General features: G+C 41.1%; 1 protein-coding gene across 3 annotated transcripts in view; it reads right to left on the bottom strand.

Annotated features, from left to right (window-relative positions):
- Positions 1 to 23,217, bottom strand: part of LOC307028848 (neuropilin-2-like) — a 109,080-nt gene that overhangs the window by 57,281 nt on the left and 28,582 nt on the right. For all 3 annotated transcript variants that reach the window (XM_079664197.1, XM_079664196.1, XM_079664198.1), the window contains exons 3-7: positions 19,236 to 19,417; positions 10,416 to 10,643; positions 7,409 to 7,564; positions 7,144 to 7,313; positions 2,164 to 2,319 (exon numbers count right to left, since the gene is read on the bottom strand). In XM_079664197.1, the coding sequence (XP_079520323.1) occupies positions 2,164 to 2,319; positions 7,144 to 7,313; positions 7,409 to 7,564; positions 10,416 to 10,643; positions 19,236 to 19,417 (892 nt within the window). The remainder of the gene's footprint in view (positions 1 to 2,163; positions 2,320 to 7,143; positions 7,314 to 7,408; positions 7,565 to 10,415; positions 10,644 to 19,235; positions 19,418 to 23,217) is intronic.

The following is a 23,217-nucleotide window of genomic DNA, read 5'->3' on the forward strand; positions in this document are numbered from 1 at the left end:
CACAGCATAGTAGGACTAGTCGGAAAACTCTTGGAATAAAGAGGCGGATATAGATGCCTCGCGTACAAATACACGCAGTGAAAATTACTATATGGACAACCAAGAAAACAAACTGTTAATATACATCTGGTTTGTATCCTTAATGTACAAATGGGACTACGTTTTACAGTATTTGATCAAAAGAAAGGTCTGACGGCCCTTGGCTGATCCATCAGATTACTGCACAGACTGTCTCACCATGGGGGCTCAAGAGACCGTTGGTTTGAGGTTGTGCATAAATGTGTGTGTGGAAGACAAGGGAGGGATATTCTACCAGAAGTTACTGCTGATTTATTCTAAACCCCTCCTCCTCCTCCTCCTCCTCCTCCTCCTCCTCCTCCTCCTCCTCCTCCTCCTCCTCCTCCTCAAAGACCCACACTCACATGCACACACCCTTTTGCGTCTCTCTTGGCTTTCAGCTTTGAAGCAGCTATCAAGGGTTACCCAGGAATCTGGGGGATCATGGGCGGTGACAACAACAACAGCCCTTAAAACACCATCAATAATTGGTTTTGTGTATTGGATTGTAACTGTTTCATAGCCTGTTGTCAGCAGAATACTTCTATTTGACTGACAACAGACGTGATTTAAGGGTGGATTCATTGATCAATTGATTTGTTGAACAATTCCCCATTTTAAAAAAAAGATGTGAATTCACTTGCTCTCACTTCACCAATTAAAATAACACAATCTAATTGTTACTGAGCTTAAAAATGAAAAAACCTGATCTACTGTACCTTTACACTCACTCACCACTCCTCATTCTTCTATCATCCCTCCATTTATTTATTTATTTTTCTCCCTGACTGCCTTTCTCCACAACCCCTGTGTTTTATCCATCAATCATTTCTCTGGGAGTTACATCCATAAGCCATACGCAGTCCGCAGAGGATCCCCAGATGGTTAGACTGGATCTCCTGTTTCCTTCTCAAAGCAAAATAAGAATTTGCACTGTACACATGCATCTGAGTGTGTGTGCATGTATTAAGTGTTCATGAAGGAATAAGGGTTTTACAGCGCAAAGCCAGACGTGGCGTTACACCGCAGGACAAACATATGTGACCGCTGTGGTGGTGGGAGAACGGCCGTGATGGAAAAAACAGCCGCAACCACTGCAACGCTGCTTTAATTGCAGTTGAAACCATTTTAAATAAACTCAGTAATGTCTGCTTCGTTTTCTACCCAGGACCATACTGCAGCACACTCAATGATGATTCATCATGTATTAACACCGCTGAGAGAAAGAAACAGCCTCCAAACATGTCCAACTTGGTCGATACTAGGCAGAACTCTGACCGGTGAGTAACAAAAACCAGATGGGATGTGGAAAGCAGACTCTGCAGTCTACTGTAAGCGTAGCTGCACGCAGTGATGTAAGGTATCACTTGGAGACGTGTGCTGATTCTGGCTTGGTCGTAAACCCTTAAATGAAGCCAACTGAGCGGCGGTGGAAATGGAATGGCTGTAATTGCATACACCGGTTGGAGTTTGGGCTTGTGGTCAAGTGTTGCTGCATTTATTCCGTCTCATATGTTTCTCTGCCCCTTCCACGTGTGTGCATGTCGAGGCATGTTTGTCACCTAAGAGCCTCCAGACTCTCTCTCTAGCCATGACAACTTCATGTTTTTTGTGCATCTGCTGTTTGATGGTCTGCGCGTAAGTCTGAGCTGTAGAGGATTAGGGTGAGGGTCAGGGGAGGCTAAGCTGGTTACCTATAGATTTCGTTCACATTCAACAATACTTCATTGTCAATTGAATTTAAAATAAAATATTTATTCTTGAATTTTAATGTCAAAAATTGAAAACACAAAAACATACTTATTTTAAGCCAAACATGTTTTTTTGTTTTGTTTCAAATTACATCATTTACCATCCATAAGTAACCACACTTCTCCGTAAAGTCATTTAAATGCAGTTTTATTGTATGGGAAAGTCATTTTTTTGAGACATTGTTAAAATTGGGATGCCATTCCCATTGTTTTGTTGGTGCAAAATTACCAAAATCTATATTGTTGACCTGACATCCCCCCTTTTCCATCGCTTAGTAGTGTAGTTGAATAAGTACGTCTGGCATATAAAATATTGTTAACAAATTAACAAGTCGGCTAATGAGTCGGGGCCTACCTTATGATTCTTGCCATGTCTGTAGACCATCCAGTCCTCTCCGTTGGTGCTGACCTCCAGCTTGAAGGTGGTGACATGGTAAGCCTTTTCAGTTTCCTTTGAAATGGCGCCCTGGGTGGCAATGCCTGTTAGCACCTTTAAAGTATGGAGGTCCACCTGTTGGCAAGGAGGAGAAAGGAGGTTTTATCAAAGACTAAAAACATCATGAACAAAACATAGCAAACAAGCTGAACCTAACCCTAACCCTAACCAATCTCAATGTAATCTTTACCTTACCCAAAAAGTCAGGTCATACACTTAAGAGATGCCCTCAGGCTGAAGCTCTTAAAACATCAATTTGTTTAAAAGATGGACATAACCTCATAAATATACACTTGAACTTATCAGCATCCATCTCGCACCTTTTCCACTCTACTTTCATCTCCTTCTTTCTCTCCTCTCCGTGCCCTCTCCTGGCAGATCGATAGTAATGACCTGGGGCTCATTTTAATTTCCTCCCATACAATAGCCATAATCACCTCTCCATCCTGATTGTGGATGCTAGGCTACGTGTCTGGCATGCTGCTTGCTGTGTTGCATTATACATGGCCAGCATTGTGTGCTTAATGTGAGCTTCAAAATCCTTAAATTCTAGACGCATTTGTTTTCCTTTAGCGTGCCCACAATGAGTAGACAAAGCAGAACAATTAAGCCCTCTATATCAGATTTAAAAGTAATGGAAAATGTATTTTCATATATTCTAATACATTTAAAGTAAAAGAAAAAAAACAAGATATGATATTGTTATGGTGATATGTATATGTTGTACTTTTATCTAGGGTTTGTTGAGGTTCATCTGCAACTGTTTAACATGAATACTTCACATGTGTAAGCCCTACATTTACAGGAATCATGTTCTCTGTTAGGAAATGAGCTGGAGATCCAAGTCCTTATTAACACAACGAGGCCGAGGGTGTAGAGACAGAGAGAGGGTGCAAACAAATAAAGAGCAGAAGATGAGAAAGATTCTGCTGTAGGTTATAACATTTATTCTCCCCTGTTGGAGCTGCTGAAACCTGTAGATTAATCAGAACTTGTTGTGTGTGCGTGAGAGAGTGTGCCGTGTGTCCCACTGGGGTATAGTACAAAACACCGGGGGAGGTGAAATGCTGCGTTTGTTATCTGTCAGCGAGACAGGTGTTTTAGATTACTTCCAACATACACACACATACACACACACACACACGCTTACGGCCAGTCAGGGATCCACCAAGACAACTAATCGATGGTCCGGAACCAAGGAGAGGAATGGATGAGAAGAGGAGGGGTGTGGAGTAAGAGAAGGAGAAAGAGAGCGAGAGAGAGCATGAGAGAGAGCATGAGAGAGAGAGAGAGAGAGAGAGAATGAGAGAGAGACGCTAAGTGAGCCTTTCCAAGGAAGGGCTTCTCATCAATCACAGAGTTGTTAGAATAACGGAGGCACGGGAACTCGTATCATCAATCTGCACCACACCTCACTAGACCATACCAGAAAAGAACTGAAAAGATTGGAATAGGAGCACCTTGGCCAAGTGGTTAAATGACATGACATAAAACCGCAATGTCCAAGCTTGATACTAGCCTTGGGACCATTGTTGCATCTAGTACCACTCTTTTAATTACATTTCCTATTCAACTGGTTTTATTGGGGTGGGATTTGATATGTGCGGTGGCCATCAGATGTAAACATGAAACAACTGCCCAAAGCATTTACACTTGGAGAAACTCAGCTCGGAAAACGCAGCTTCAGAAACAATTCAGATATAAAACACACATGTGCCAAAACACATGCAAATGCAAAAAACATATTCACCAACTTTACAACAAATGCAAGTGCAAAACGCTGCAAATAAATGAAACGCTACACAAGCTCAAAACACAACTGAAACGGGGAAACTATCAAGCGCTTTCATTCAGGCATTATGAAGTTGGCCAACTGAAAATTTAAGTTTTATTGGCTTATTTTAACAATGTGATCGCATGATTCCTTCCGATATTATTGCATAGCCGTTGTAATATAGTTAGCTAACCTAGCTAACCAAGTCATTTAAAATATAACGCATAATAACGTACTGTTAAGAAACTGGCAAACTGTGCCAACGAGTTTAGTTGAGTTAAGTTGGAGATGTTTCTTCATTTAAGTGTTTTGGCTCATTTGCATTTCTGTATCTGCCTAATCTTTGATACTGCAGAGCGTTTTTCCGAACGAAAATGTTTTGGACCGTTGTACCGTGTTTGCACCTGTCGTCCATCATAGGTTTGTGTTGCAAATCACAAGTACGATTATGAAAGACACTGAATACACTGAGGTGCACTGTCAGTTTTCAAATAGAGGCCGAAATGCCTTATAAATATCTTTAAACAAATATATGGAATGGAATTGAACTAAGTGCCCTGGCGAGAGATTCAAACCACACACGTGGCCCTTGAACCAACATAGCCACACACACATGCCTGACTGGCATGGGCACATATCAACAAACACACACACACACACACACACACACACACACACACACACACACACACACACACACACACACACACACACACACACACACACACACACACACACACACACACACACACACACACACACACACACACACACACACACACACACACACACACAGAGAGAGAGATGTACTGATGAACCCACACACTCAGTTATAAGAGACCAGGGGGTGCATGATGCGAGAAAGAGAGGCATGTTGGCATCTATGACAGCTGCTTGTCAAGAGAGGAGGTTGCACGCACACACATACACAACCACACACTAAAGTACACACACATACACACACACAAATGCAGGGGCCATGCTCTCTGCTAGGTGCTAACGCAGGGGAACAGCTGAGAGCCTCAGTGGAACGCAGCAACCTCACCACAACACCGGTGACCAGAGTGAGACTACACGAGAGGAGTACTAGCCTATAGCCAACCATAAAGACAATTTCATGCACAAATCTGATGTGTCATGAACAATTCGAATGATTGACTTGTCATTGAAAGCCTCCACCAATCAGTTAAGTTGGAGTTTGTATCCATGTTTGTCATAAATATCATAATGTTATGGTTTAAGCATATTAATGATTGTGTTATTGCTGGATACTTGTTTGGTGAGGTCAGAGTGACCCTGAACCTTGAGCAACAAAATCAAATCAGTTCATCATTGAGTACAAATGGATGTTTGTTTCAAGTTTTAAGAAATTCCTCCCAGGCTTTCCTGAGATATTGCGTTCCCGGATGTACAGATGTCCGGATGGACAACCAAAAAACATACTGCCTCTGGCCATGGCTTTTCCAGGCGCAGATGAATAATACAAATTTAAATCTGGGGTCTATCCATGGGCTAAGAGGACCAGTTTGGCAATCTGACATAAAGGGGAAAAACATTCTAGAAATATGGAGTGTTTCAAGCTATTCATGTTGATCAAGAATGTCAGCTAATTCTGAGAGTATGGGCCGGAGGGAGTGAGCTGTCAGCTGCACTGGAGGTGAAACAGGAAGGAAGCGTGGAGCTGATGGGGCCTTGGCCTCATGCTGTCTCTTGGCCACGTTCCCTTCCTGTGTTTGCCTGGCCCAGAGTTCGGTCCCAGTGGAGCTCTGACAATCAGAACTACTGCTTCTTTTCCACATTTGTCTTTGGCTATCTGTAAATGTGTTCCAACAAATTAACAGAAGAAGGGCTTAGGTGGTTCTTGCCACTTTGAGCAAAACACTCATTTATCACTGTCTCTGTAAACTGAGGAAACGCTTGATCATTACTCAGAAGCAGCATCTCTTGGCTAATCACAGGCTTTAGAAAAGATAGAAAAAGTATGCTGCACAAAAGAAAGGCTTTTTCATGCCAGTTGTTTTGTGGTGTTATTGTGCTACAAGTCAGAAAGGCTCTCGCTGGTATCCTGAACCAGATGGCGAACTCTGAGAAACGATTCAGGCGATGAGGAGAGTTTCTGACTCTTGAAACTCCTCCGGCACATCTGACATTGGGCACAGGAAAGGTTCAAACTGATAACTTAATGAAGGGAAATCATGAGTTGACGCCTATTTCACAAAGGCTTTTTTGAAAATAAGTAAAGACAAAACCTGTGCGCAGTCTTCGCAAGGCTACAGGAAGGTGACACCCAACAAGATAATCTGTTGTTTATAGAAGGCCTCACTCTGAAGAGCGCCTTGCAGGCAGGTTGGAATTCATTCTGTCTGAGGGGTGAGTGAACCTCACACTCCCTTTCCCCTCTCACCCAGACAGCCTCATAACTCAAGCTTGGCACAGGGATGGCAGGAAGTTGGCACTGTGATAAAGTACAGGAAACAATGCTTTACCCAAGCATCTAGTTGCTAAACCTTGATATAACTACACCTCCCACTCACTCTCTCTCGCTTTCTCCAACATACGCTGTCACAAATATAGCTGTGGTGAAGTTATTATGTGTGACATGTCAACGCAAGAGAAAAGATGTTATTAAAGTAGGAGCAGAATCTGTTTTTAGTTTAGGCAGAGTAAACTTTTTTTCAGGAATAAGACTCTGTATTCCAGGATTGGGATCGTGGATTTGTGCCGTATCACAAAGAATGAATTTCTCCAAGAAATTATTTTTGTATTATTTGTATTATTCTTTTTAAGTTAAGTTTATGAACTTTTTTGTAACCTTCCACATACATGGTTGTTGTATCCAATATGTGTTAGGACTATCGTACTGTATAAGTTATGGTTGTTGTTCTTTTTGGGGGGAGGCTTCTTCCTGTTTTTCCTTTTTCCTTCTTCTCTATTTGTGATTTGTGGACGGTTATGTAGTTATTACATGTATTTGAGTATTGAGTTTGGTATGTCTTTTTTATAATGCCAAAAATAAATGAGAAAATACAGCTCGTTTGGGGCTACAATGCCTCAATGAGGCCATGTCATAATGAACACAAAAGAAGCTCCAGGTAGCTAAAGTACATTTGAGGACAAACTGTTACCTGTATCAACTCCCTGTTGCTGTCTTCATTGGGCGTCCATCCGTTGTCATGGTAATTGAGTCGGGCCTGTCGAGGCAGCCAGTGTTCATCGTAGAAACTCGACGAGGCTGTGATCTGGTCATCTGTGATCTTTCCTGACTCCATACCGAAAGCATTACTACAGTGGAAAGCTAAGAAGAGGAAGAGCAGAAGAGAGGGAGGTTTAGAAAGAGATATTTCCAATATTCTAGTATTTCTTGAAATAAAAAGCCTAAATTAGACTTACTCTCACTGACTTCTTTGTGAGTCATGTTGTATCGAGCCGAGAAGCCATCTTTAGCCACAGCCATGTCCGTGTGGAAGGCCAGAGAGAGAATCCCAGTGGACGATTGAATCTCAGGAGGCACCCTGGTCCCACAGTATCGACCAATCAGAGGGCCCACTGTCGATCAGACAAGATGTATTGGATTGGTCAGTGTGTTATCTGTCGGCAACTTGTGCGTTTCATCATTTGCTGTTTTTATTGTGTAACTCATGATGCTGGTAACACATGACATTACATCTCATTCCTTTATCAATCCCTTTATCCTCACATGTGTTTGCTTGTCTTCCCTTTCTCCCACTATCTCTATCACTCCCTTCTCATTGCTCTGCCCTCTCATGGCATCGCCTCTCATTCCTTCATCTTCATAAACTCAATCTCTGGCCTTGCTTTTACAATGTGCACTATATATAGTATATGTGTGTGTAAATCCAGGGATCTAAGTGATTCCTCCACTGTCCTCTTCTCTAATACCACAACTTGTATGTGTCAACACAAACAGATGAATATGATTTAAAGCCCTGGGGTGTGAGTGTGTGGGGTGGGAGCACAAACAGTAGTTTCATCCTGCTACTCCCTGACTCCTCTCACACACACACATAGATACTGTACACACACCAGGAACCTTGTGGAGGAGGAAGAGGAAGAAAATAGCCTCCAATCGATCAGTGCTATTGATTTTTTTTCCTACCCTGTTGGAGCGGGTGGATATTTGAGATAGGGCTCTTAAGCAAATAACGGCAATAACTATTTTGTTGATGGTGGCACGGACAGAGAAAAAAAAAAAGAGAATCTCAAATCCACCAAGATGATTTCTGTAAATAAACAAATAACCCATGTTTGTATGTAAGGTTGAATAAATGTGATTTTATTTGGAGGATTTTATTTGTATTATGTGTAGCTTACAGGCAAAACCGGTCCTATTTCTCCATCTCCCTCTTTATTTATGACTTAAATCTTTCATAATAGAAGGCACATTTGTCCCTTGCCTCACCCCATACAGTATGTGCACAGACAGACAGTTAAACCAATGGCATTGCCCCCCTTCATAGCTTCATAATTTGGATATGTGACACTTTTGATCGGAATGAGTTAAGTAGCCACTGAAGTAAAACAGAAACGCACTGTGGCGGCTCGATTCCCAATACATTGAGATGCGAATAGGCTACACTTGGCTTATAGCTGTGACGCATGTCAAAATACAAACTAATAACTAAACTAAACGAGGACCAAGTTTGTCTTTCTTTGTCATCCGACGCGCAGCATGACACAGGTGACCTAAATACCAACAAACCACACCCATATGAAATTTGCTGGAAGTGCTAAACAAATACAAATAAAAGAACGTTAGTGATTTATTGCACTCACAACAATCAAGCTAGGAGTGCCTTTTAATTTTTTCTTTGAATGAACACATCTTTCAACTTCTGCTCCCTTCCGCCATCACATTTTACAAGAAAGTAACGTCGCTATTCTTGTTCCCTGTCCGTCTGTCTTTTATCTTGTCTTCTCTTCTTAATTAGGACTATAGACTCCTTTCTGTTTCTTGTCTCAACTCGCTTTTTTCTTTGTACCATCTCTGTGTCTTTTCTTCAATCTTCAGGCTGAATTCATACAGAAAGTTATTTAAAAGAAGAAAATAACCATTGTTTGCTCTCCTTTACTGTGCACATAATGTTGTTCAGTCTTTTCTGGGAAAGTTCTAAGTACCTTACAAGATTTGTGAATTAAGCAATAAAACAAGGTCTCCAATCAAATTGTTCCATTTCTGAAATCCGGCCTAAATATCTCACAAAAAACTCAAAAATAAATAGTTAAACCAGAATATAATGGTTTAGAACACTGCAGCAAATAATCTTCCTTCCTCTGCCATTCCCAGTTGCCAGTTGCCTCCCAGTTTTTTTGAAGGCGGACCAGAGGTCTTCTGGCCTTCATGTATTCATATCTATCTTTTCCTTCCTTTGTTCCAGTCCACCCAGCAGTGGAAGAACCTTTCCTTGCCCTTCTTTTTCTTTCTACCTCTTCCATCTCTTGAAACCAGATCCAAGATCGTTGCACCATAGAGTTTCTAAACTCTTCCATTCCTTCCAACAGAAATATCCGAGCCCTCTACCGTTCCTCCTCTCACCTCCCCTCTTTTCTCCCTCCTCTCAGCAACACCTATTTTATTTCCCCCATGAAACGCTATGTTGTTTCTCCACAGAAGGTGCCAACATCCTATCCTGCCTGTAAGCTTGGCTTTCATCTACCAACGCATAGCCACTAAAATAGTTGCAGTCAATAATGATGTAGGCAGGGCAGAATTTGCAACATTTTAACTTGGCTCTATGTTTTGCCTCCAGAAATGGTTGAATCTTTGTTCAACACCTCTAAAAAAGATCCTCAACATCAATAATTGCCACCACTATCTAATACAGCGGTGTCCAAACTAAATGCAGGCCGTTTTGAATCGGTCCTCAGCAAATTCAAAAAGTATAATGGAATGCGGCCCACAATTGAAACTTGAGCTTGTCTTTTATTGTATTGTACTTCTTAAATAAATCTGTAAACATATATTACACAGTAGTTTTCATGTGTTAACAAGCCAATTTTCAGTCAATTAAAGTTGAAAATATGTTCTCACAAATCTAAGTTGATAAGAAAAAAGCCCAATAAGTTACTTACATAACAACCTTGAATTATACCCTTCCTATTTCCTCTCAAGAAAATTAATCTAATGCTTCTGTTTAAGGAATGAGCTGCTAACAAAACAAATGAAACCCTATGGAAAGCTGTCATGTAGGCTTTTGAATCAAGCATCATTGACTTACATTTGATTGATTTTGTTAACTTATAACTTCACTTATGAGGCAATAAACCTGAGTGGCCCAGCCCTTCAAATATCTTTCTGTATGTGGCCCTCGGTGAAAAAAGTTTGGATACCCCTGGTCTAATACGACCCATAATAACATCAAGTTGACACATTTCTCACCTCCTGGGAGCCCGTCCCACACTTCCAGCCAGTCGTACTTGCACTCTCCCTCTCCACCTGGCAGGGGGTCGTTCTCCAGGTCAAAAGTGAGGAAGATGAGGGTCACATCCATGCTGGGAGGGACAATGATGATGAAGGAGCACTCAAGGTTGTGGGGGTATTTGTCAGGGAAGCCTGGGGACTCAATGAGACCCGTGGGACTGGTGAAGTTACGGGAACAGTCTGAGCCTGGGAAGAACACACAGACATAAAATATATTTAGAGACATATTGAGCAAAAAATAAAAAATAACCGTAGTTTGAGATTTAACAAATGAACGTTCAAGGGATGATACCTCAAACTAATGAAATCATTGTGAGAAGATGCTCAGAGGTGCTGTTTTGTTTTCAAACTGCCTCACAATGTTATGACTCCCAGTATAGCTATCCCGCTTTATTGACCAAAAATAAGTCTGGCTTTACTCTGAATCCACATCATTTACATTAAACAAAGAACAGGATGTATTTAGAGCCCAGTTGGGTTTTGCTGGACTTGAAACGGTAGTTTTAATGTAGACGTGAATCTTGCTGATAGAAATCTCACTCAAGGACTTCACAATGGTCAACTAGGAGGAACGATTAATGGAAAACGAATTGATTCAGGTTTACCAGCTCATAAAAAACGCACATACATTTTAAGAAGAAGTTAACCCCGTTGACAGGGGTCGCCAGTCTCTGGCACTGTTATGTTGGGGGTCGTGGGCTGGAAAGTTTGGGAACCCCTGCTATAGAGGACTAAGTGGTTGAAAGACCAATTGTGGGTGTCGGTAACAACAATGTGCATCTACTTGTGTGTCTTAAGTGTACATCAGCAAAATGCTAACCCTAGCCCTAACTCGACAGGTTCCCGGGGGATATGCAGGGGCAACATTAACTCCAAAGAAACATTGATATTAATTTGCCTATTAATAAATAGTTACGGAATTAATTTAAAACAGCAGGACATACTAATAATGTAATGTTTGTTTATTTCCTGAAAATGTATGGTTTAATTATGTTGTTTTTGTTCATTTCTTGATCAACAAAAGGCACATGCATCAATGTTGAGAGATCAGATTGATAGGTCACTGCAACATATGACTGAACCGTTACAGGTTTGGTGCCTTGCTCAAGGGCACCTTTGTAGTGCCCAAGAGGTAAACAACTCTCTAGCCACCAGTCTACACTCTTTACTTGGTCAGAGATTGAGCTTTAGCTGTCCTGAATAAAGAGAAGAAGAACACTAGAGAAGAAGAAAACTGGAGCTTAGGGAGACAGAGCAACAAAGAAATAAAGATATGATAAAGATGTAAACAGAAGAGACAGATAGATGTAATCTGTTGATAGTATCATGGTTGGGTGGTCCAGTAGTTATGAGAAACAAACAAACAAACACACACACACACACACACACACACACACACACACACACACACACACACACACACACACACACACACACACACACACACACACACACACACACACACACACACACACAGATCTGGGGGTAATCTGGAGCTCTTCCTTTCTGAATAACTGTAATACCCTCTCTATTAATACTCACACACACATGATATGGAGTGGATGTGGTCACAGCAACTGGACCATTATTCCAATCTACCCAGCCATATGGTAACCCATTTCTCTCCAGTCTGTTCGACTGTCAGCTATTGTGCTGGCGTGCTTGCATGAGTTTGTGAAGAAAAAGTGTCTAAGAGCACATTAAGAGAGTGTGTGTGTACTCTGGCATGCAAAGTGCATTTAAACATGTATGTGCGTGTCTATGTACAGTTAGGTGTAACAATAAGTCTGCATCAGACATGTTTTAGCCCCATTTTGTGTCTGTCTCGAGGGTCTATGACGATTGTACCCCCATTTTGTGTTCATAACTGGAACAAAAAGTGTCTTCTTCTCACTTGTGTGTGTTGGGCTTTGAGTGCTGTCAATATTGAAATTGGTCTAGAGCTAAAAACGGCTAGTTTTGCGGGAAATCTCCATGGAAACTAGATTGCTAAACCGGACGAAAACACGAGCAGAATGTGTGCGTTAGGCCCTGCACTTTCATGATGAAAACAAACTTTTCTAGGTGTAGCCAGGAATATTGACGTTGTTATTTTCCTGTCTCCACCCTTCCTCTTCTACTTTAATTTTTAATCAGTTTACGTTTGTTCAGGAATTTCACTGACCCTCCACCGCAGCATCCCTAGGGTAAAATATTCCAAAATCTGTAATATGGCCAATATAATGTGGTGTTACATTTTACAGAAGTTGAAATACATTTTTAAAAAACCTGCCCATGTTGGTTTGCTTGCTAATCTATATGAATGCCTACCAAACATGTATGTGATTGTCCATTTTCCACAGCAACCAATCTATTTATAGTGCATTAGGGACTGTCTGTTTGTCTTGATCCATCCCCGTTTGTCTGTTTTTCTGTCCCACTTCCTCGCCTCATTTGCGTGTTATTGTGACCCCTCGTGCAATGATCTTATATACAAGCAAACACACACTTGCACACGGACACACACTGTCTCTCACTGGGATCCCCTTGCGTCTGGCCCCCCTGCAGAGTCAGTTGCTGGATAGCGCCGGTCTCCGTGAGTAAGAGCATGTGTGTGTGTGAGTGTGTAGTGAACGCATGACCAGTTCCGTGGCCGGCAGCAATTTTATTCCCTTCTCATTACTTCATGTTCATGAACATCACCAAAACACTTGTGCCCTCCTTTCTTTCTCAGTCTGTACCCTTTTCCAGATTCTCTCACACGTCTGTCTCCACCTTGTCCCTCCTTGTTTCTATTTTTAAAGTAAACTGAAACGCAAAAAAGGAATGTATTTGAAATGTGTTTAAAGTTTAAACTATTCGAACCAGCATGTTGTCTCCCCTGTACATATTTCTGATTTCTAGGACTTTTGTCCTGTTCAACTTCTCTCCTAATTCATTTCTCCTTTCCTTAGAAAATGGTTTATCGCACTTCTCTTCTTTTTGCTGATCTTTCCAACTGTCTTCTCTCCTGCTGTTCTTTTTTTTTTACCATAGTCCCATGTACCTTTTCATCTTCCACAGCTCCATCACTCCCTTCCCTCCCACCGTCTTATTTCCTATTCTTTTCTCCTCACTTCCCATCTGTTTGACTTGGAAGATTGTGAAAGAAACACGTGTTTCACTATGGGGTAAGGTTAGAGGAAGTGTGTGTGTGTGTGTGTGTGTGTGTGTGTGTGTGTGTGTGTGTGTGTGTGTGTGTGTGTGTGTGTGTGCGTGCGTGCGTGCGTGCGTGCGTGCGTGCGTGCGTGCGTGCGTGCGGGCGGGCGGGTGTGTGTGTGTGTGTGTGTGTGTGTGTGTGTGTGTGTGTGTGTGTGTGTGTGTGTGTGTGTGTGTGTGTGTGTGTGTGTGTGTGTGTGTGTGTGTGTGTGTGTGAGTGTGTGTGGTAAGCTGGCATGCAGACATATACTTTCGTTTAAACTGTTGTTCATGCCAATGGGCTATTAGTTGGATCAAACCCATAATTATGCCCTCCTTCTCTCTAATGCAAACACACAGACAGACACACACACCGCAGGCCCACACACAGTTCCAAACCACAGCTTGGGTTTTCCATACATATGGTTAGATTCCACCTCAGTTTCATTTAAGTTGCAGGTTTGTGGTGCTGAAACTGCCCTGACATTATATTTCAGCCTCTGTCACTGAATCACAGCAGGGATTTCCCCCACAATAAACTCCCTTTTCAACCAAATTAACGCTGATATATGAAATCCAACTCTCACAAGAAAACCACCCCTTTAGCTATTCCAATGCAATTTGCTAAAAGCTCCTACAACCCAGCATTACTTTACTACAAGTAAATCAGGGACATATTTATTCTTGATTTTGTCGTGCTGGAGAGCCTGCCATAACTCTAAAGACTGCCTGTTTTATTCTAATCACCTAAAACACCAACCCACATCAACAAATATTTTTCAACAGAAATGAACACATGAAGTTTGTCAGTTTCCTGTTTGTGCCGTTGGCATTTCATTTTGTTTCTGCTGTCACTAAAACACAGAAGTGCTTCTCTTTCATTTATGGCTCTGCATTATTTGTCTGATGTTGATAATATGAAATAAATTACTTTTTGAGTAACTATCTTTTTCAGAGACAAGCAGCACTAAGCACTAAGCTTACGCGCTGAGCTAACGCACGTTAGGAGCTAACACGCTGAGCTAACGCGCTAAGCATGCTATATATCAAAATATATTTCAATGCATTTGTTTCCTCTGCACCATTTATTAATGCTCTTAATGTTGTTCATCTTTGTAAAGCACTTTGAAAAGCCTTGCGTTGAAAAGTGCTAAACAAATACACTTGCCTTACCTTGCCTTGCATAATTTGCTTCACTTCAGACCAAGGAAATGAACATAGGTGTACCTCAGGTTTAAATCTGTGGAGCATTTTGAGGGAAATTACACCTCTGCTGTTTGTTTAATTAGCCCTACCACAGAGCTCCTTTTCTCTCCACACTGGGTCAGATCTGGATCCACTTTCCACAATGAAAACCAGAAGAAGAATGAGGGAGCAATCTGATTGGTTGGACGGTGTAATAAACTGGCTAGATGGGTAGTCGGACAGAGGCAGAGAGGAAGTGCCTAAAGGTATTTGGTAGAAAGTAAACAACAGCAGTTATTGGAAGGACTGTCACAATAGCTTCCACATTATACCCCCTGAGGAGTGTGTGTGTGTGTCTGATTCACAGAAATCTGTTCACACAGTTGAACTAAGCGGTTTTGCTTCTAATTAGGGTCAAAAGCTAGTCTCCATAAGGTAAAAGTGTTACAAAATAAGGTTATGATTAGTTTTTTTAGTAGAGGTTTGGACAAATCATAACCTTATTTCTTAACGCGTTTGGTAGAGGTTAGGGGTTAACATTAAGGCTAAGGTAAGTGACCAGAAAATTGATGTAAGCCAATGAAATGTCCAACTAATTGATACAAATAGTGTGTATGTGGGTGAGTGAGTCAAAATGTGCGTGCAGACATGCAAGCTGCCCTGCATTTGTGAGTAACTGTCCAGCCAGCATTAGTGCATTCATGTGTGTGTGTGTGTGTGTGTGTGTGTGTGTGTGTGTGTGTGTGCCCACGCGCGTGTGTGTGTGTGTGTGTGTGTGTGTGTGTGTGTGTGCGTGTGTGTGCGTGTGTGTGTGTGTGTGTGTGTGTGTGTGTGTGTGTGTGTGTGTGTGTGTGTGGGTGTGTGTGTGTGTGTGTGTGTGTGTGTGTGTGTGTGTGTGTGTGTGTGTGTGTGTGTGTGTGTGTGTGTGTGTGTGTGTGTGTGTGTGTGTCTGGAGAGTTCTGGGTCACAATAACAGCTGGGGGCACACTGCCTAGACAGTGAATGGTGATTGGTCGCCGCATTCCGGGTTGCTGTGTTCCTATTGGCTTTCATTTTACTAAAGTATCCATAGCGTTAGAGCTGTAAACAAAAACAAGTGTGGCATGTGTATTTGTGTTTTCGTGTTCAAGTAGTCTTCGTGTTTGTTAAAGCACTTAATTTTGGCATTTGTTACAGTGTTTGCGCACGTCTTTGTTCAAGTGTATGTTGGCATACTAGGGTTAGGGTTTCTCAGTGCAATATGTAATAGGTCCATATTTATAATCTTTCTACTGTATGTGAACTTCTGTATATGTTGTGTAAATGTAACTGTAGAATGGAAAGGGTCAGAGTTAGCCCTAACACATGCTTGCTTTTGTTGTTTGTTTACATGTTTTCTAGATTAGATATGCGTTTATGTTCATGTATGTCTGCCCGTTTTCAAACTCATTACACTGTTAATCTTTGAAGGGTCCAGTAATTAGGACACCCGGAGAGTGGGGGACAATCCCCCCAACATACACGCACACACATTCTCATTACTCTAAAACACAGACCCCAGCTACAGTAAGGGATTGTGGGATTGTAGCAGTGACAAAGGGATGATGGATTAGAAAGGAAAAATGCAAAACCATTATCAACACTAGAAAATGGTTACTAGAATATATACCAACTATACTGAAATATATACTATACTTTTTATTTTTTAAAGCAGCTTGGTTTAATAATTATAACACCAATTTAAACAAGTCATGACCCGAGGAAAATGCTGTCACTTAGCTGTCGCTAAAAAGGTAATCTTACTAAATAATAGAAAATGCTTCAAGTAACAGAGATTATTAAGTAAAATGGCGAGTGAGTCCCAAAAAATTGATTCAAGTAATGAATACATGATTAAACTCACATGTGTTTAAACTCCAAAGTGTATTTTCTAGACTTAATTTAATATGCAAAAAGAAAAAACTGATAATATTAAATTTTCTTAAAGACAAAAATAAAAACCAAAGACCAGCGATGATCTAATAAAGACAAAAAAATACATTTAATTAAACAGTGCCTCTATCCTTATTTCCCCCCATTTTCTGCTTCGAGTAGTGACAGTATATATGCTATCAAGTGAATGCCTTGGAAATACAAAAGAGAGACTTTTAAAAATAAAAAAATTCGGAACAGAATGTGCAAGGGTAGCACAGACAGAAACATATTTGACGGTTCACAATGAGGCTATACAGTCAGTATAACAGACACACAAAATAAATCTAGTCACCCACGTAACCAGACGTTCTGCTGCACCTTCCAGGATAACAAGATCGTGCTAGCAGTATGGCAACAGCTTGAATGTTCCAAATGGCTTCATTATTACTGCCAGAGAAAGCTAGACACATAAATACACACACTCACGCAAAGTTACACAAACAGAGACTAAAGAAGAAGTCCAGTATATGCTAATGCATATTTATCAATCAAAGCAGACGTCTTTCCAAACAGAAAGGTTTTTTGCATGTGGTTTATCCCTCTAAACGAAGTCCGTCCAAACCAAAAATCAGAATAGGTTGTTTCTGCAAATGCCCCTCAACAACAATGTGTTTACACTCAAGTGGCATAGCCTAAACATATTGTCCAGCTGCTGATGTGGCTTTCTTTCAACAATAACCACTCTTGTTCCATGACCATAGCCAAGTACTTATTTGAACCCAATGATCGTTATTTAAACCTACCCAAACCTTGACTTCGAAATTGTCACATTTCATAAAACAGATATCATTTTTAACAAAGATTTGTAACAATTACAGTATGAAAGGCAAAGTAAATCCTATCACCCTAACCCTAACCCCTAACCTTGATTTATCAAACCTTTACAAATCAAATCAGTTACAAACCCTACTCCCAACCCTTTTAACATGGTTCCCTTAAATAACGGTCATACCTGTTTGTTTTTTGTTTTTTATTGTACTGAAATTGTGAGCCGATGTTTACGATGAATAACTAACTTATGTTCGTATTAAAGCAACTCTCAATTTCTAAATGTTTCCCATGAAACTATGCGTAGCCTAATAGTGTTTGATGTTTACAATGTAATTCGTACAAAATCAATGTAATGGTTCACAAATCTCTCTCTGTTTGAATCTCTCTTTATCTCCCAAGGGTGCTAGGGTGTGAACACTGACACCCTTGTTGTTTTTAAGTCTATCTGGTGGACTCTGTCTGGCAAAAAACACACACACAAGAACTCCCAAAAGGCTGGTGCCAGCGAGTGAGAAACACCGGCAAGCGCACGTGTTGTGTTAGTAACCTCAGCCCTCTGTGCATATATGTGTGTATGTGTGTGTGTGGGGGGGTGTCTCTGGGGAACATGGCTCAGGACTCAATTAAGCGGGCATGTGTGGAATGCTTTCAGGGGGAACGGGACAAGATGGCTGTGGGGCCGACACTATGCGCCCCTCTGTCTCACTCGCCCTTGATCTCAATTGGTCTCGCTTTGGCTGACCCATGGCAGCGTGAAGGGGAGCCATGTCAGGCACACACACATGTACACACACACACAAAGTGCCATGAAGGGGAAGGATGTCTTGCCTGGACAGTCTAAAGGGCTCTCAAGGGTCCTCTGCCGTGTCTCTCGTCTCTGTGTCCCATGACACCGGGGAGATAAACGAGACTTGGTCACCTAATGAAGCATGTTGAGTCCTCTATGAGTAGCTTGTAATACAGTTGCTAATAGCCTATTTGCAAAGGTGAAATCCTACCAAAATCCTGTTAACTTTTGTGAAGTCTGTTCATGTGTGAGGGTCGTTTACATGGATAATGTGCCTCTTGAGGGTCTTGGATTCTCAAAATATAGGCTTTAGGTAGAGAATCGCTTTATCAGGAAAAAGTATGTCACATCCAGGGGCCCCCTGGAGTCCTAGGGTTTAATCACAACGCTCACGGTTTGAATCTGGCCATTATCCCCAGTTTCTTTCTCCATATTTTCTGTGAACTACTGTCTGTTTGGGAAATGAATGTCAATTTTCTGCAGAAGAACTGCTAATCTGTTTGCGCCTTATTCAATGGCTCATATATAGTGAATTATCAAGGTCCAAAACTTTCACATGAACTCGTGATTCGACATTCATTTCTGAGGATAAATAGTACAGTATTTATCTTCTCAGTTAATTTTGGGATTTTTCATTTGCATTCTATGCAACCCTGCTTCTGCCAGACAAAATACTGTCTGTAAAAAGTAATGTTATTTGAAAAAAAAGAAAGAAGGGCACTCGGGTTGTGAAGATCTGCCTGCCAAGGCTAAATGTCCTCTCTAGCAGTCTTAATAAAAGTGAAAAATAATTTGTATTTTAGGCCTGTGATCCAGATCTTCTTCACATTTTAAAAGAATTGTCCATGGCCTTCCTCCTTTTTTATAAACATAAAGATAGCTAAAAAGCCAAATGGCAGAAGTACATAGCAGAAGCAATCACTTACCGGTTTTGAATATTTCGTAGCGCAGCGAGAAGCCCGCCCCTTGGTGGGCGTAGTCGGATACGAACTTGATGTGGAGTGAGGCACCAGACGATATGATTGGTGCAGGAGCGATGTTGCTGCAGTGCTTCCCCAGAAGGTCAGCGGTCTCTGAGTTCCCATCGTGGATCTCTACATAGTCATACCTGCAGAGGGCCAACAAATATCATTAGATTAGATTACATTTAGCAGATGCTTTTATCTAAAGCGGATGACAATAAGTGCAATAAACCGTAAAGATAAACAAAAACAAGAAACATTCAGGTATATTCACATCAAATTATTTTTGGGGGGGATTTAATACATCAACCTCCTCCAAGATGAAATGCACTACCACAGGGGTATTAATAACCTATGCTTGATATCTACTGTACGTTCTTGATGTACAGACATTTAATACATGTCCTAATTAGGTGTTCTGTGGGGGAGGAGCAAACATACTTTGATTTAAGGAACAGGAAATGGTTGAATCCTTTCAAACTGCTTTGTCTCTGATATTATTAGATTTTCTTTTTTTCTTCATTCGTTTTTTCTTCACATGGGATTCGGCTGCGTAACGGAAGCTACGAGCAAATTGTTTGCATCTATCAGTGGTTAGAGGGTCTTCTGAAAGCACCGTTACCATCAACCGAGGCGTCATTACAATTCCTATGAATGCAGCAAAAGACATTTACAGTTCACAGATGGTGGAGGAGGAAAAGCACCACCTGCATGAAGAAAAATAGAACAAATAACTGTGCGGTAATAGAGTGATTATATACTCCAACTGATACCGGATTCATCCCCATTTTATAGATTTTATTACAAACAAAAGGAGAGCGCACATTTAGAATGACGTACTCCCTTTCATCTGGCATAGATTCACATGTGTGACGCACTTTAGAAATACTATTAAAAAATGAATCCTATGTCACACATTTAACTCATTCTGAGTTACTTGTTATTCTGTGAATTACAAGATTCATGCTATTCTGAATAAAAGCAATGATATGCCTTCAAAAGAAATGATAGCATTTTGTAAAATGAAATTGATATGAAGACAGAAAATGTGTCTATTGCTTTTTGTTACACTATGGGGTCAAAGTGAGAGTGTGAGAGCTTTTTGAACTGCAGATGCACCCTGCAGCCTTTGATGCTAGAAATGGATTAATCTGGAACAAATTACTCTAGTTTACATATTTTCCCAAGTCTAATTCAATAATGTTTGTAGCTCAGCCGGGGGGCTTCAGTTCTCGGAGAAATTCACATTTTCCACCTTTTCCAGTGGATTTAGGTCACTTTCCTGGTTCTTCTTTCTTTAGTAATATCTCACCATTTTTTTTATAGGGGAACTCAGCAGACACATAACTTAATAGGATTCCTCAGTGTCTGGAGACCAAGGACACACCTGCCTGACTCTAAAATTGATTCCTGGATAGAAATTCCTTGAGCAACTTGACTTGGAAGGAGACTTGAAGTTTGACTTCCATCTCAATCGTGTTGTTTTCTTTATATCAAAGATACATTGATATAAAAGGCTTGATAAGCTTTTCACAATTTTTTACAATCCATGTCGAACCCTTAACTAGAACTAAAAACCAAGTCAGTTGTTGAATTTTTGGGCAATCAGATTGTGAGCAATCATCCAAAAGGCAGCTTTCACCCCTGGTGAGAAACGTAACCATCATAAAACCAGAGGGGAGGGACTATCTGTGAAGCCGGGTTTACAGATCGCAACCGTCAAATCCTACCAATTGTACCTTTAATGTGGCTGTTTGAATAGCGATTAGAGTAATACTTGTACACACACAAAGACACTGAAATAGACACAAAATGTACACATGCTCTAGCTAACAGAGTGACATATCAATCGTGTGTGTGTTGTGTGTGTGTGTACGCTTTTGTCTTATTGCCTCTTGTCTTGTAACACAAAGACACAAACAGACCAGACAATTGGAGCAGATTGAACTCACAAAAGAGTGTGTATGTGCATGCAGTTTTTGTGTGTTTTTTGTCAGGTGGATAAGCTCCTGACATAATGATGGTCCTACACCTCCCACACTCCCATCATGCTTTGTGTCTGTGTTGCGTGGAACTAACACTACAGTTATGACGCAAGCTGTCGCAGCACAGCGAGCATGTGTGTGCATCTGTGTGCGCGATGCTACAAGCGTGTGTACGTGTCACAGTTCCTGTCATATTTTCCCAAGAGAACGCCTCGTCCCTGCGACAGTTTCTTCCTCCTCTTTTGTGAAACGACAACTTTGTTTAATGGTTACTCCCTCCCTGACAAGATCTCTTTTTCTACTTCTTCCTGCCTTGCTCTTTCTCTATTGTTTTAATATTTGTCTTTTTTCCATCATTCCTTGAATTGTTCCTTTTTTCTCTCTGTCTCCTTTTCCTCTAAAGCCTTTCTGTCTGCTGTCAGGCAGTGGCCAAACGCCAATGTGTGGGCGAGACAGAGGATGCAGAGAGGATATTAGAATTTCTGAATATTTGAATTTGAAACGATCCTTTATTATCAACGCTGAGAGGGAGGATGGAGATGAAATAGATCCATAGATAGACTAACATTTTCTGGTTGATCTCTCAAAGCGGCCCTTATGCTTTATTGGGTTTTTCCCTTTCCTGTAGTTTTTATCATATAGGTTTATGTGGATGTAAATGGTCTGCAAAGTCTAAAATCCCATAGTTCCCTCCAGAGGGAGTTTCTCTCCCACACACCCGTGTGGTGCCTGAAACGCCTCCATAGGAATCCTTTGTTTACTTCTGCAACATAGTGACATCACAATGTAACACTTGTGCTTGTATTGGCTAGCGCTCCAACACATTTTCTATGTTAGGCTAAGGGGCGGGACATCTCTAAACGGTTGACCAATCACAACAGAGGGTGAAAAGAGGTGCTGCAGCACAAATATTAACATTAAAGCATGTAAACATGTCTCAGTAGGGGCACAAAGTACAATTATGAAACCTGAAATTAGCATATTAAAGCCCCTTTAAAGACGGAAAAATGGCCACTTCTTTGTACCATTTCTTTCCTTTTCTGTGTTGTATAAAAGCCAAAATCTAGTGGAACTGGGACAAAAAGCCAAGGGTTTTCCTCAACCACACAAAACTAAATAAACAATCAAGGTTTTTTTCAGATCTATCCACTCCAGGCTGATTACAAAATCTCTCTTTTAGGGTGTGGGAAATTTGAAAAGAAAAATATTTCTCATTCAGCTGGGACAGTGTGGACGTAGACGGAGAGAACATGACACTGCATCCACCCTGCCAGCTCCTCCCCTCAGACGGACAGAGACAGGTGTGCCTCCTGCCTGACAGACATACTTCTAAGTCAGCATACAAACACACATATGCGGGAGGCCTGCACAAACACACACACTCTCTGCCTCACAAATAAATACACTGGTGCATTCACACACCGAGAGCCTGTGGCCATGCACCCAGCAGGATCTATAGAAGGGTTTGAGGTTTCCTCCAATGTGTCTCTGTGTAGGAGGAACACGACTTCTAACAAACTGTTAAATCCCATCATCCTCCTCTCTCACTCTTTTGGAGACTTGCCGTAGGGAAAGACAAGAATTGGTTTCTCCCACCCTTTTCCTGAAATTCCCTTGAAGACAAGCAATGTATGAGTTGTTTTTCCTTGCGAACATGAAAGACATGGTTGGAGAACAAATGTTGCTTCCAAAATGAAGCACAGATCATGATGGATTGTTAAACAGATTGTGGAAGTTGAAATAAAGGACTACTTCAGCCCCCAACATTATCTTTGGTGTATCAACTACTCATCCTTTTTTACCTTGAATGTGTTAAGAAATCTTAGTTTTTCCTGCATGCCTTCATGTGGAATCCAAAACCGGAGGAAAAGTCTTAATTAATTGAAGGTAATGGGGCTAAAATGCATCAGATTGGGAAGTAGCGAGCATGAAAACAGACCAATGTGACTTGGATTATAAGG

This window comes from Notothenia rossii (genome assembly GCF_949606895.1).
Source record: "Notothenia rossii genome assembly, chromosome: 2".
NCBI lineage: Eukaryota > Metazoa > Chordata > Actinopteri > Perciformes > Nototheniidae > Notothenia > Notothenia rossii.